Source organism: Meriones unguiculatus, chromosome 10, assembly GCF_030254825.1.
Source record: "Meriones unguiculatus strain TT.TT164.6M chromosome 10, Bangor_MerUng_6.1, whole genome shotgun sequence".
In the NCBI taxonomy this organism is placed as follows: Eukaryota; Metazoa; Chordata; class Mammalia; order Rodentia; family Muridae; genus Meriones; species Meriones unguiculatus.
In genome coordinates, this window is record NC_083358.1 from 53,946,061 (window position 1) to 53,958,641 (window position 12,581).

The following is a 12,581-nucleotide window of genomic DNA, read 5'->3' on the forward strand; positions in this document are numbered from 1 at the left end:
CAGTTACTGTAGTATACTGTAAGTTTCTGAGGCTTTGTTGTTTGTGTTTAGTTTGGTTCATTTGTTTATTGGCTGTGCTGGGCAGAGAACCCAGGGCTCTGGGCCCTGTGAGAGCCACACAAGTACTTTACACTGAACTCCATCTCCAGACTAATAGTTTTTAAACAGAGTAATTTGTATTATTTGTAATGATCATTTAGAAGAATAATTTTATTTGTTTTTGTTGTTGTTGTTGCCCATATTAGTTTTGAACTTCTGAGTTAAACTAGTATCCTGTCTCCTGAGTAACTGGGGATGTGCCCATGTGCCACCCAGCTTGGCTTAGTAGAATTTTAAGCTGAAAAGTCAGGTGCTTTCAAAGGAATGCTATAAGCCCAATATGAAACAATATAATTTAAATTTTAGAAGGTAAACAGTTAAAATGTAAAGCCTGGCCCCAGTAAACATGAAATAAGGACTAATGTGCTATACATACAGGCTCCCTCAAATAACAAATAAATAAAATTATTCTTCTAAATATTCATTACAAATAATACAGATTATTCTGTTTTAAAAATATTAGTCTGGAGATGCGCCTACCCAAGGACTTAGCCCTGTGTCATCCCTTCTGTTCTATAGAGGACTTAGAATATAATTGGTTGCGCAACTTTTGAATTTAAACTAAATTAATTGAGCTTGGAATTTTCATCCCAGCAGAGTCACAAAAGGTTTTTCTGATACATAGGGGTTCTCAAGAAAATCTGGAAGATTTCTAGTAAACTCAATGACATTTATTTATGGAAGACCTAAAGAATAGAAATTTGAATAAATGAAAACTAAGGAAATTTCTTGTTTATTAAAAGGGATAAAGCACTTGACAAGTTTAACAGATTAAGAATCTTTTTATGGTCTTTCAAGACAGGGTTTCTCTCTGTTCCCTTGGCTGTCCTAGACTTGATTTGTAGATCAGACTGGCCTTGAACTCATAGTGATCCACCTGCCTCTGCCTCCCTGAGTGCTGGGATTAAAGGTGTGAGCTACCACACCCAGGTGAGATTTTTTTTTTTTTTTTTGCTTTTTATCATTTTATGTTTTAAGTGTATTTGTTATTTATTTAATTGCTACAATGAAATCACATAGATAAGAAGTTTTGACCTGTAGTTAAAAAAATAAATAAAGTAGTCATCAAAGGGATTCCTGTTGATGGTACATAAGGCTTCTACTCGCATTCAGAGTATTCTGTGTTGCTAACAGATGGCCTCCTGTAATAAGTTCAGATAAATAATGCCCAAAACATTTGAGCGTCATAAGCACTTAAAAACTGAGGCAGTTAAATAACTGAGGCAGTTAGTTGTTTCTGGATTTTAAGTAGGAAGAATGAAAGTAGAAGTTGATGTCTGATCTTTACTGGTTGTTTAGTTTGTTAAAGTAAGCGTTGGGGTTTGAAGAAGACAGATAACTTCCAAGTTTCTTTCATTGATCACCTTACAGTCGATAATTAGCCAGAGATTTTGTGTTAATAATTCAAATAAATCCAAGTGTAGTGGCCCTTGCCCTTTTGTTATTTTGAAAGTCTCACTCTGTAGCTGCCTGGCTTTGAACTAGTGTTTCTCCTGCCTTTGTTTCTTCAGCATATCCTACTGGTATGAGCCAGCACAACCTGCATGGTGCATTTAATTCTAGCTCAACAGGGAAGTGGGCTCAGATGTAGCCCATAGACTCAGTATCCAAGTAGGGCCCCTAGTAAGGGGAGCAGGGGTTGTCTCTGGCATGAACTCAGTGCTGGCTCTTTGACCACCTCCCCCTGGGGGGTGCAGTCTTACCAGGCCACAGAGGAAGACAATGCGACCAGTGCTGATGAGACCTGATAGGCTAGGATCAGATGGAAGGGGAGGAAGACCTCCCCTTCAGTGGAGAGGCATGGGAAGAGAAGAGGAAGGGAGGGAGGGATTGAAAGGAGAGGGGGAAGGGGGCCACAGCCAGGATACAAATTGAATAAATTGTAATAAATGATAATAATAAAATAATTTTTTAAAATAAAAATAAAGAGGCAGGTAGATCTCTGTGAGTAGGAATCTTCATCCACATAGTAAGTTTCAGGACAGCTCCGGATACATAGTGAGACCCTGTCTCAAATTTATTTTTTCAGTTGATTTAAATGAACCTTAAATTTTTTTCAAATTTAGGTAAGACCACTTGCAAATAAATTGTTTTAAGCTAGCCTATGTACTTACAGACTTTACCAACTATGGCAAATAATTTACCTGTAGTTATTTTAAACTCAAAAGTTCTTTTAATAAAAAAAAATTAAGTTTAATCTCTTTAAATTAAAAGGGGGGAGGGCTCAGCATTAAGAGCAGTGGCTGGTCTTCCAGAGGATGCCAGTTCAGTTGCCACCACCACATGGCAGCTCACAACTGTCAATAATCCAATTTTAGGAGTTCTGACACCACCACCCCCCCCCAGACATACATGCAGGAAAAACACATAGGATTTAAGAATAAAAAATAAATCAAGTATGCTTTTGTAGCACTTCCTCCAACACCATGGCAGTATGTTAACAGAGAAAGCATTGCTAGAGTTTTGTCCAGTTGTAGCCCACTGTAATTTGTTACTGTTTTCCTTAGGCTCTAGCTGTCTAAATAAAGAGTAGAGGTAAAAGCACACCATATGGTGAACATGGCAGAGACAAAGAATAATAATACTGGATTATCACCCTTTTCACTTTTAAGATAAAGACACAGATGTGAGCATGAAGGAGAATATGGATGACTTTGGCCTGCAAGACACCTTGAACATTGAATCAGCAGATCTCTTTGCTTCAACAACAGAGGTAAGAAAAGTTATGTTTCATGTTGAGGTAGTTTTGCCGTTGCACTACAGTTCGGGTCAGTTGCCGTGTGTGTGTGTGTGTGTGTGTGTGTGTGTTACCTGCACGTATGTCTGTGTATCATGTATGTGCCTGGTGCCCATAGAGGCCAGAAGAGGGAATCAGATGTCCTGGAACTGAAGTTAAAACAGCTGTTAGCTATAGCCACCATATGGGAGCTTGGAATTGAAGCCAGGCCCTCTGCATGCGCAGCCAGTGCTCTTAAACTGAGGTGTCTCACTAACCCTGCCTGGTGTGATTTCATTTTTCACTTTTGCTTAAGACAGATCTAGAGCTCCTGGCTTCAAATTCAAATCCTCCTTCCTTAACCTCCTGAGGGCTGGAATTACAGCATGTACTCTGAAACACTTTCTTTCTAGAGTTTGGAGAGATTACTCCGCAGATAAGAGCACTGGCTGCTCTCTCTGGAACTCAGATTCTATTCCCAGCACCCACAGGGACCCACATTCTTGGAAAGTTTGAGGTACCCTGGAATAGTGAATTTCTGTCTCATAACAACCAAACAAATACCTGTCTTCACAGAGACACTATAAAATATACTCTTGAACATGTACAGTTTGGTGTTTCGTAGTATTTTCATAATTGGTCTAACAACACTACTTTCTAATTCCAGTTTTTAAAAAGGTTGAGGAGGTTTCACTGCAGTCTAGGCTCTCAAGTGCTAATGCAGTAGGTGTGCACCACCCTACAGCTTCCTACAGCTTCCTACAGCTTTCAGATCATGGCTTCTCGTTGCTCGGTATTGAATGAACCAAGGTGCTGTCAGGCCTGTGTGTGAGGAGTGTGAGAGACACCCCAAACAGCTGTGCCACTGCGACACCTACCTCAGCATGGGTGATGTCTTCCTAAAGCAACGTAGATGAGCCCCTCTCTGGTTGACCTCTCTTGTGTGCTCCAGGGCTTCCTGAGGCACTGCCAGCTGGTGCAGAATAGCGTGCAGCAGGCAGAGGGTTAGGGAGGAGAGGCCGGCACCTTCAGGGCAGTCTGGCAGCTCTTCCCACGGCCCTCCCCCAGGGGACATCAGCAGGTGGGGGATCTGTGCTGGGTAATTGCACCACCTCAGGTTAAGATGGTAATGGCTGTCGCACACGGACAGCGTTCCTCCTGTCCCTTATAAAGACTTTGCACTACAGGCTCAACATCCCTGCCCTGAATTGTTTGAGACCAGTAATGTTTTAGATTGGGGGGGGGAGCGGCGTGTCGTTGTGCCTGTGTGTCTAGAAAAATGTGTACATAAATGTGTATGTATAGAGTTTTTGCATAATAATGACATATCTGGGAATGGAGTACAAGTCTAGACACAAAATTTATTTATATTGGAGCTAGAGAGATGGCCCAGCCTTTGTTGTTCTTGTAGAAGACCTGGGTTTGGTTCCCAGCATCCACATGGTAGTTCACAGCCATCCATAAGCACATGTGGTACACATACACACATAGGCAAAACATTAATACATGTAAAATAAATAAATAAATCTGTCTTTCATACAGCCTGAAGGTAATTTTAGGTAGTATTTATTATCTTGTACTTTGGCTGCAACCCATACTAAGTAAGGTATGGAATTTTCCACTTTTGATAACACACCAGCACCTAGGTTTCAGATCATGCAGCTTTCTCAGGTGGATTGTCAGGCTCAGGATGCTCTGCCTGTATCGTAAGTTATGTTAGTGACAGTAGCTACCCACAAGCTGCAGTTTCTTAGCAAGTAAGTGCTGCAGTACCTTTAAGGCCAGAACTGACCTGCTTTTTCTCTGTGGTCCTAAGTAGTGGAAGCGAGTGAAACCCTAGCCAATCTTTGCAGAGCTGCAGTTTCAGAAGGTTCCTCTCTGCTTGCAGAGACCCGTCATCCTTCTGGCTTCTATACTCATTTTCGTTTTGTAATATATGACATTTTGTTTCTTTTTTTGTGCTGTCTCTCATGCTTTAATCATCTTGGCTGCTTCCCAGGATTGCACAACCTCTGTTGGAGACAGTGAGATGAGGGCTGATGCTCTGTAGCCAGGGAGCCACATGTTCCTTTGCAGTTGTCCACGTCTGAGTTCCCCCTTACTTCCAAACATCTTTGTAGCAGTTGAGGCCTGAGCAGTGACCTCCAGTTCTTTCTCTGGGTTTGTCACAGTTGCAGATAGCCCTTGATAGCTATCTTTGGGGTTTTTATTTTGTTTATTTGGTTTTTTTTTGTTTGTTTTGTTTTGTTTTTTAAGGTTCTGTTGAAAGATTTAAACTCCACAATCCCCAGCACAAGAGAACTTGCTGGTTTGAACTACATGCAAAAATGGACATCAGAGGACAGCTTGAGGAAACTGGTCCTCTCCCATGGGGTCCTGGGACTTGACCTTAGGTTATCAGACTTGATGCAAGTACCTTTACTGGCAAGCCATCTCTCTGGCCTTAAGCCACATTTATATTAGCCTGCATGATACTGGTGCTAGGACCACTTCTGTGGCATTGAAGAAAAGGAGAAAGTCATCTGCCTGAGTGCATGAGACCTGAGGCTGGAGCAGTGTGACACAGAGGGCCTGAGGCTGAGCCCAGTGCCTGTGTCGTACGCAGTCTGCATGGGCAGCACCTGTAACCCCAGAGCTTGGGTGTTGGAAACAGGAGCATCCCTGGGACTCGCTGGTCAGCTAGCTTTGCTAACACAGCAATTCTAGGTTTAGTGAAAGACCGGTCTTACAGAATAGGGGAAATGATCAAGGTAGACACCAGACACTAACCTGCAGCCTCCACATGCACACTCTGCAAAAAGAGCCTACGTTCTGGAATATTATGCCTGGCTTCCTGTCAGCACACATCTCTGCTCCTTTGCCTGTATGTTGCCGATAGCAGTCTTACCGACCTTGCAGTCTGCTGTGAGAAATAAGTGAGATCATTTACTCTAAAGCATTGAACATATCACCAGGAGTGTGTGACATGCAGAAGCTACAGCGTGCAGAGGCGAGAAAGACTGAAACGCTCCTCCAGAAAACAATGGCATAAATTGTCAAAGACAAAAATTCAAGAACTCTGACAACCTAACGTGTCTTCTTGTGCCTTTTGCAAAGTCCAGATAGCATGTATTCAGACACTAGCAGAATCTGTAGAGGAGCTCTGAGCTGTGTAGTTTTCATTTTCAGGTCTGTCTCTACAGAAGTTTGAAAAACCAAGTCATGTAATGCAGTTGCCACCAGAGGAGAGAACTTAATGGTGTCAGCACTTCCCAAAAGTTCTGTCCCTCAAGAATTGTCAACATTCGACCTTATGTGGCAGCTTCTAAAAGCTTTATTCTCAGCATTTGAACTTTTACAACTGAGTTTTAAAGTAAAATGAGTTTAGGTTTTAGTTACATAAAATGTTGGTGATTTTATGGGTCAGTCACATTTAACGTATTTTGATAATATGGAAATCCTAGTTTTTCATACTTCTTCTTACTTCACTGTAATTATTTTGCTGTATTCTCAGCTTACAGAACATGGAGAAGCACAGCACACCTACAGCCTGGAATCTTTTTGTCGCTGCCCTTTTTATGAAGAAGCCATGCATTTAGTTGAAGAAGGAAAAATTTACACCAGAGTACTGAGGTATCATTCCAGCTTAGCTTGTGGCTAATATTTAGTGGCTAATATATTATTATGTAATAATATATAGGGCACAGTTGCTCTTTTGTGTGACAGTTATTAAGTCATATGTATGAATAATAAAGAGTACATTTTTGGTCCAAGTAAATTTTGTACATGGTCTGTCAGTGTGCAGAGGTCATGTGTTTTCTATTAAGGTCCTGTGGTTAAGGTCTGCTCACATCCAGATTTGTGGAAGGCTTGATCTGGAGTGAAACTTAACAGTTACCCTCTGCTCTTCACCACATAGAACTGAGATGCTGGAGTGCCTTGGAGACAGTGATTTTCTCGCCAAACTTCACTGTATTCGGCAGGCTTTTCAGGTATTTCCTACAGCACTAAGTGATGTCTCCCATTCATCAGCCTGTATGTTCTAGGTCCTGTCTGTGCACAGGACAGCTCTTCATTGTTCTGGCTGCTAATGGCAGATAGGCAATCAGATAGTCATTCTCCCTCCTTCCTGCTTTGTTGCCATTGTCCTTCTCCACACCTTCCCAGAATATTGTGATGGTGTGAGTGTGTGGAAATAGCTCCTTCAAATGACACTTTGATATATGAAACAGTGCCTCATTAGGTTTTTAAAATTTGAATCAGTGATAAAAAGTATGGAATTCCTAAAAAGGAGTAAAGATATTAATAATAAATCCAGAAGTGCTGGCACACACCATTAGTGACAGCACTCTGTGAGCACAAGACCAGCCTACTCTGCTAGTCAGCCTAGTCTGTGAGCTCCAGGCCAGCCAGAGCTACACAGTGAGAGACTGTGTGTCAAAAAGCAAAACAAAAATAATAAAGGGTTGTTATTGTGTTTGAAATCTATGTAAAATTTACCTTAGATCTTTTTAGTTTCAGGATTTATTTTATTTGTGTATGTGTAGGTAGGTAGGTAGGTAGGTATATAAGTTGGTAAGTACATATGAGTTCAGGTGTACATGGAAACCAGAAAAGGAAATCAGATCCAGTGGAGTCAAAATTGCAGGTGGTTGTGAGCTGCCCAACATGGATGCTAGGAACCAAACTTGGTCTGTGCCCGTAACCACTAAGGGTCCTTCCAGCAACTCAACGTAGATATTTAACTTTCTAAAACAGAATTTAAGTTCAAATTTATCTGCCCTTAATCTCTTTTCATCACTGAGTTTGGGAGCAGTGCTCTGGCTGTTTTGGTCACTCCTGTGGTTTTGGGTCTCGTTCGTTTTCACCTTGGAGAAATGATGGGGATCGATGTTTTTCAGCTAATCCTTTCAGAAGCGGACAACAGGACATTCCTTGCAGAAAGCGGAAGGAAGATTTTGTCAGCTTTAATTGTGAAAGCACGGAAGGTAAATATATTCTTTGACCAAGCTCTGTTCTTACTAGTTTTCTCTAACTGAGACTACTAACTCCTAAAGAACAAGGGCTGTTGAGATAGTTCGGGTGAAGGTCCTTGCCCCCAGGCCTGACAACCTGAGTTTGATCTCCCAGAGCACACATGACCCAGGACCAGTCTCAGCAGGCGTTCCCTTGTGTCACACAGGGAGGCATGCATGCCACGCACCCTACCAAATCAATACTTTTTAAGGTTTCTATTTTAGATTAAAGTATATTTAAATTTTAATAGTGGAAGAAACCTTTGTAAGTAATTGGGAAGGTCCACCAAACAATATTGACTTCCCTTTTGTTGAGCCTCTGAGTCCCTCTGGTTGGCCTGGAACTCACTTTGTAGCTCAGGCTAGACTCAGATGTGTGCTGATTCTCCTGCCTCTGCCGCTGGGTGCTGGACTCTGAGATGTGCACTACCCCCTCTGGCTCGAAGAGCGCTAGTTTCCATCTGAGTTACTTTCTGTGGCTCTTGCCCTTTTGACCAGGTTGTTTCAAGTAATCTAGAACTGTCTGTGACTCTGGAGATGTCAGCTGAGACCTGTCAGGAGAGTTGCTACCACAACCAGGTGTGGCTGCTGCCTCCTCAAGCCTTTTCAGGAGGAGGGTGGAGGGCAGAGATCTGAGGAACCTGGAGCAGACTGCGCTGTCTGTCGCTGATCTTCACTGGACTGAGTGAGGCAGGGGCTTTGATAAGAACTGCATGGAGTGAGGTGGCTGTAATGGGCCACCTCACTCCATGCAGACCTGTCCAGATGAACATGAAAACTAACAGGCCTGCTTTAGCCTTTTGCCCCTTGGTATTCAGGTCCAGTTCATTCACTTCCCATTCCCTCATCTGTAGAGTGGAACTATTTTCATCTTACCCTATTTCAGGATGGAGTGATGATGATGGGGAAGTAACTTAAACATATAGTACTTAGTGACTCTCCAGCAATGCTTTGTCCTTCCAGTTCACAGTATAAATCTTGGGTTGCTTTCTTGGCCTTCCCATTGTAGACAAGCATGGGGCTTTGAACCAGCGTGCCTCCAAGAGAAGCCAAGCTGCACAGGAAGCACCCCAGCCATCTGCTGGCACCCCATTTTCACTTTAAAGTCTGAGCAGCAGTTTGCTGACATTCTTGCTCTTGGTTGCTGTGAACTAGGGTAACAAATAGTAAATGAAGGGCTGAGAGTGTTGACCACTTGCCTAACCTGTCATGGAAGAAGACCTCAGTTAAAGCCCAGCACCCTATAACAGGTGAGGGCATACATGTGTAAGCGCACACGTGGAAGGAAGGTAGACCCTTGCTGCTACCCCCAGCTGTGCAGGTCATCTGAGGCTAGTGTGGGATGCTGAAAGACGCTTAAAAAAGTAAACAGCTTGGCATGCCTTGAGAGTGTTTTCTAGAATAATTAAGAGCCAACTAACTTTCTTGAAAAGTAACTTATGTTGCAGGCTTAAGTCTTGTTATGTTATGTTTAGACTGCAATATGTTTTCTTTGCAGAATCCAAAGAAATTTGAAGATGTTTTTGATGAAATGATCTATTTTTTAGAGCAGACTGATCACTGGGCTAGTACTGAGATGGAACTTGCTGCCAGAGGGGTAAATTCAAATTTTACGCCATCTTTATTCCTGGTATTTGTATGTATTTACATGACTGAGGCATTATTTCTCTTTTTTTAAGTGATAGTATATCCTACTGTGTGGAGGTGGGTTACTATCATTTCCAGCTGTGCAGAGGTAGGGTACTGTCATATCCAGCTGGTGGGTACCGTCATATTTCTGACAGTCATAAGCAATGGATACTATATCCTTTATACATGGATTGGTTAAAAAGAAGTGGCTTTCTAAAAGCCTTTTTCTTCATTCACATCTTCCATCTAAAAATCAAGTGGTAGGCAGTATTTAGGAAGGCAGTTACTGCGTCCTGTGCAAGAGTAGTTTAAGATGAACAAGAGACAGGTCACCTTAGGAGAACCAAGGAGGTAGATTTATAGAACAGAAGTAAACATACCGAGAAAAATCATAGACAGAGTCTTAGTGTGAGAGAAGGTATAAACACCTAAAACTTACATTGCAGTTGTATGTGTGAGTTCACAGATTGTAATGTATACATGGTAGAGCTTGATACAGACATAAAGGTTTGGGCATGTAAGTACTTCTTCGCTCTGGTTGTGTTGGGATCTAGGAGTGGCAACAGTACAGAAATAATATTCTCAGCACACAGCTCTTGGCTTCTAACCAGCATCTACTAAAGCATAGTAGGAATCCTTGGGAAAATGGCATTCTTGCACTGGGCAGGAGAAACTTGCAGAATGAATTACACTGAGCTGAGAGGCATCACAGCAGAGGCTCAGTGGGTACAGACACAGGACCCTTCCTTTACCCTTCCTGCTCTTCCCCATCTTTCTGTATCCATCTCTAAATTAGATAAATCAAAACCCCTTGTCTAATTGAGCTTTTTCAGGTTTTTTCTATTCCTGGTTGCCTTTAGCTGCATTGCCTTTTGCCTAATCTACTTTTATCGTTGTTTTCTGTGACTCCCTGCCCACTGCCTTTCCTCCCTTACTCTTCTCAAAGTCTGTTCACCTACACTTCTGCTAAAATTGTCTTCCTGCTGTTTTGAGACCAGGTCTCATTGTAACCCAGCGTTGAACTCTGTGGAGCTGGTGATGAACCTCTCAATCCTGCCTCTGCTTCCCTACACTTACATGCCCAATGCCTGACTTGCCAAAACCATCTTTAAAATATGTGAGCTTTTATCTCCTGTCATCACCATCTTCCTGTGACAATAAAGTAAACATCCTTCATATACGTTTGAATCCTTACAGGATCTAGTCCTTGTTTCCTGCCAGATTTTCCACCTGTTTTGCTGTAGCACACTTCAGTGTTTCTTTCCGTTCAATACCATGTATTTCTTATGACCTTAAGTCTCTGACAGGAATGTCCTGTGATTAGGAAGGCTCACTTCCTAAGGGAAGCCACCTCTAATATCAGCTTAAAAACCATCTCCACTGCGAGCTCTGAGAGGTCACTGTCTTTACGGGGTTGTGATTGGACATCTGGGATGGCTTCTTGCTGCTTTCTGCAGTAGGCCCCAGGTTTCTGGTGTGCCTACTGTAGGTCTCTGACACCTGGTGCAGCACATGATACAGCGTACTACCCATGAATGATAGAGCATGATGGATGATCTAGGGTCACACAGGCAGACCTGGGGTGCGTAAGCCAGTAAGCAACACTTTTGACAGAGCACAAATAAAGGAACAGCAGGGGGAAACTGATTGGACCTCATGTGCCAGGAAGACCCTGGAACTGCAGTTCTGGACTTAATATTCTTTTTGCAGAGAAACATAAGCTAAGCAGTTCAAAAACCTGCCATTAAAAACCTGCCATTATAAAGCACATACTCTCCTGTCTGTAATACTTATTTCAATCTTACAATTTCAAACAGGTGAAAAATTTAAATTTTTATGATGTGGTTCTGGATTTTATATTGCTGGATTCCTTTGAAGATTTAGAAAACCCGCCGACATCCATACAGAGTGTAGTGAACAATCGCTGGCTCAACTCTTCCTTCAAAGAAACCGTAAGTGGCATTAGCTTTCTTTGCCGTTGAGTTTGATGGAAATGATCACAGATAGACGCTTGATTAAAAAGCTACATAGAGATCAGGGGCAGTAGCACATACATTCAATCCTAGCACTCAGTCCTAGGAAGCAGAAGCAGGGAGATCTCTGTGCGTGCACTTTTTTGAGCTACTCGATTAGGTCTTTATATCAACCTCACTTCCAACCCTTACTCTGCCCTAATCCCTTCCAACCCTCCAACACTAGGTAAAAGAGAAAGGTTAGAGGGAAAGGGGGCGTAGACCTATTTAGACTACTTCCTGCTGATTGGGGCGTTGGGTTCCTCTCCAATCTTTGTCTTCAGAATATCCACCAGACTAAAAAACCACCAATATCAAATGCAGTGTGGGGGGAAGGGGGAAACAGAAGCCACCCTGGGCCCTCTTTAGGCTCTCCTATTTATCCCCTCCCCAGAGTGCCCAGAATTAAACTATCTGCAGCTAGCAAAAATATCACGCCCCTCCTAGAACAGGAGACAATCATAATTAGTGGCTGTAGACAATCTAAAGCAGCCTCATATCCCACACCTTGTATTAAAACAAAAACATATACACATAACTGGGTTTTAAAGAAACCAAAATTCTCACTATATATTTATGTGAGTTCAAGGCCAGTCAGAACTACATAGAAAGACCCTGTCTCAAAAGAAAAAAATAAATAAAGCCAGGCATGGTGTCACATACCTGTAATCCAGCACTCAGGAAGGCAGAGGCAGGTGGATCTTTGTGAGTACAAGGCCAACCTGGTATATATAATGAGTCCAGGACAGCCGGGGCTACACAGAGAAACCCTGTCTCCAGAAATCCGAAATAAATAAAAAAGCAAACAAATAAAGTGATGCATAGGCATCACTTCAGATGAAATTCTTCTTTGAAAGTCAGGCCTGGGAACCAACAAGTAGCATGGAGCATCATCTCTCATGTGAAGTCTGAGTGCCATAAATGCCTTTGAAAAGTTCCATTGCAGTTTCACAGTTATTTTAGAACTTCCACATACTGCACTTTAAAGCATTTATGTGTAACTCTTCCTTCACTAAAGTATACTGTAGCCACAGAAAGTGCATCTTCTTCATTTCGGGCACTGATTTGGTGAAGTTGGGCCAGCCAGAGTAGAGGCAGGCAGGCTTCATCAGGATTCACTAAGACATTTCT

At 42.3% G+C, this 12,581-nt stretch overlaps 1 protein-coding gene across 4 annotated transcripts in view; it reads left to right on the top strand.

Moving 5' to 3' along the window:
* Positions 1 to 12,581, top strand: part of Miga1 (mitoguardin 1) — a 55,405-nt gene that overhangs the window by 32,992 nt on the left and 9,832 nt on the right. For all 4 annotated transcript variants that reach the window (XM_021649633.2, XM_060392483.1, XM_060392484.1 and 1 more), the window contains exons 8-13: positions 2,712 to 2,812; positions 6,309 to 6,427; positions 6,714 to 6,786; positions 7,696 to 7,782; positions 9,308 to 9,406; positions 11,256 to 11,390. In XM_021649633.2, the coding sequence (XP_021505308.1) occupies positions 2,712 to 2,812; positions 6,309 to 6,427; positions 6,714 to 6,786; positions 7,696 to 7,782; positions 9,308 to 9,406; positions 11,256 to 11,390 (614 nt within the window). The remainder of the gene's footprint in view (positions 1 to 2,711; positions 2,813 to 6,308; positions 6,428 to 6,713; positions 6,787 to 7,695; positions 7,783 to 9,307; positions 9,407 to 11,255; positions 11,391 to 12,581) is intronic.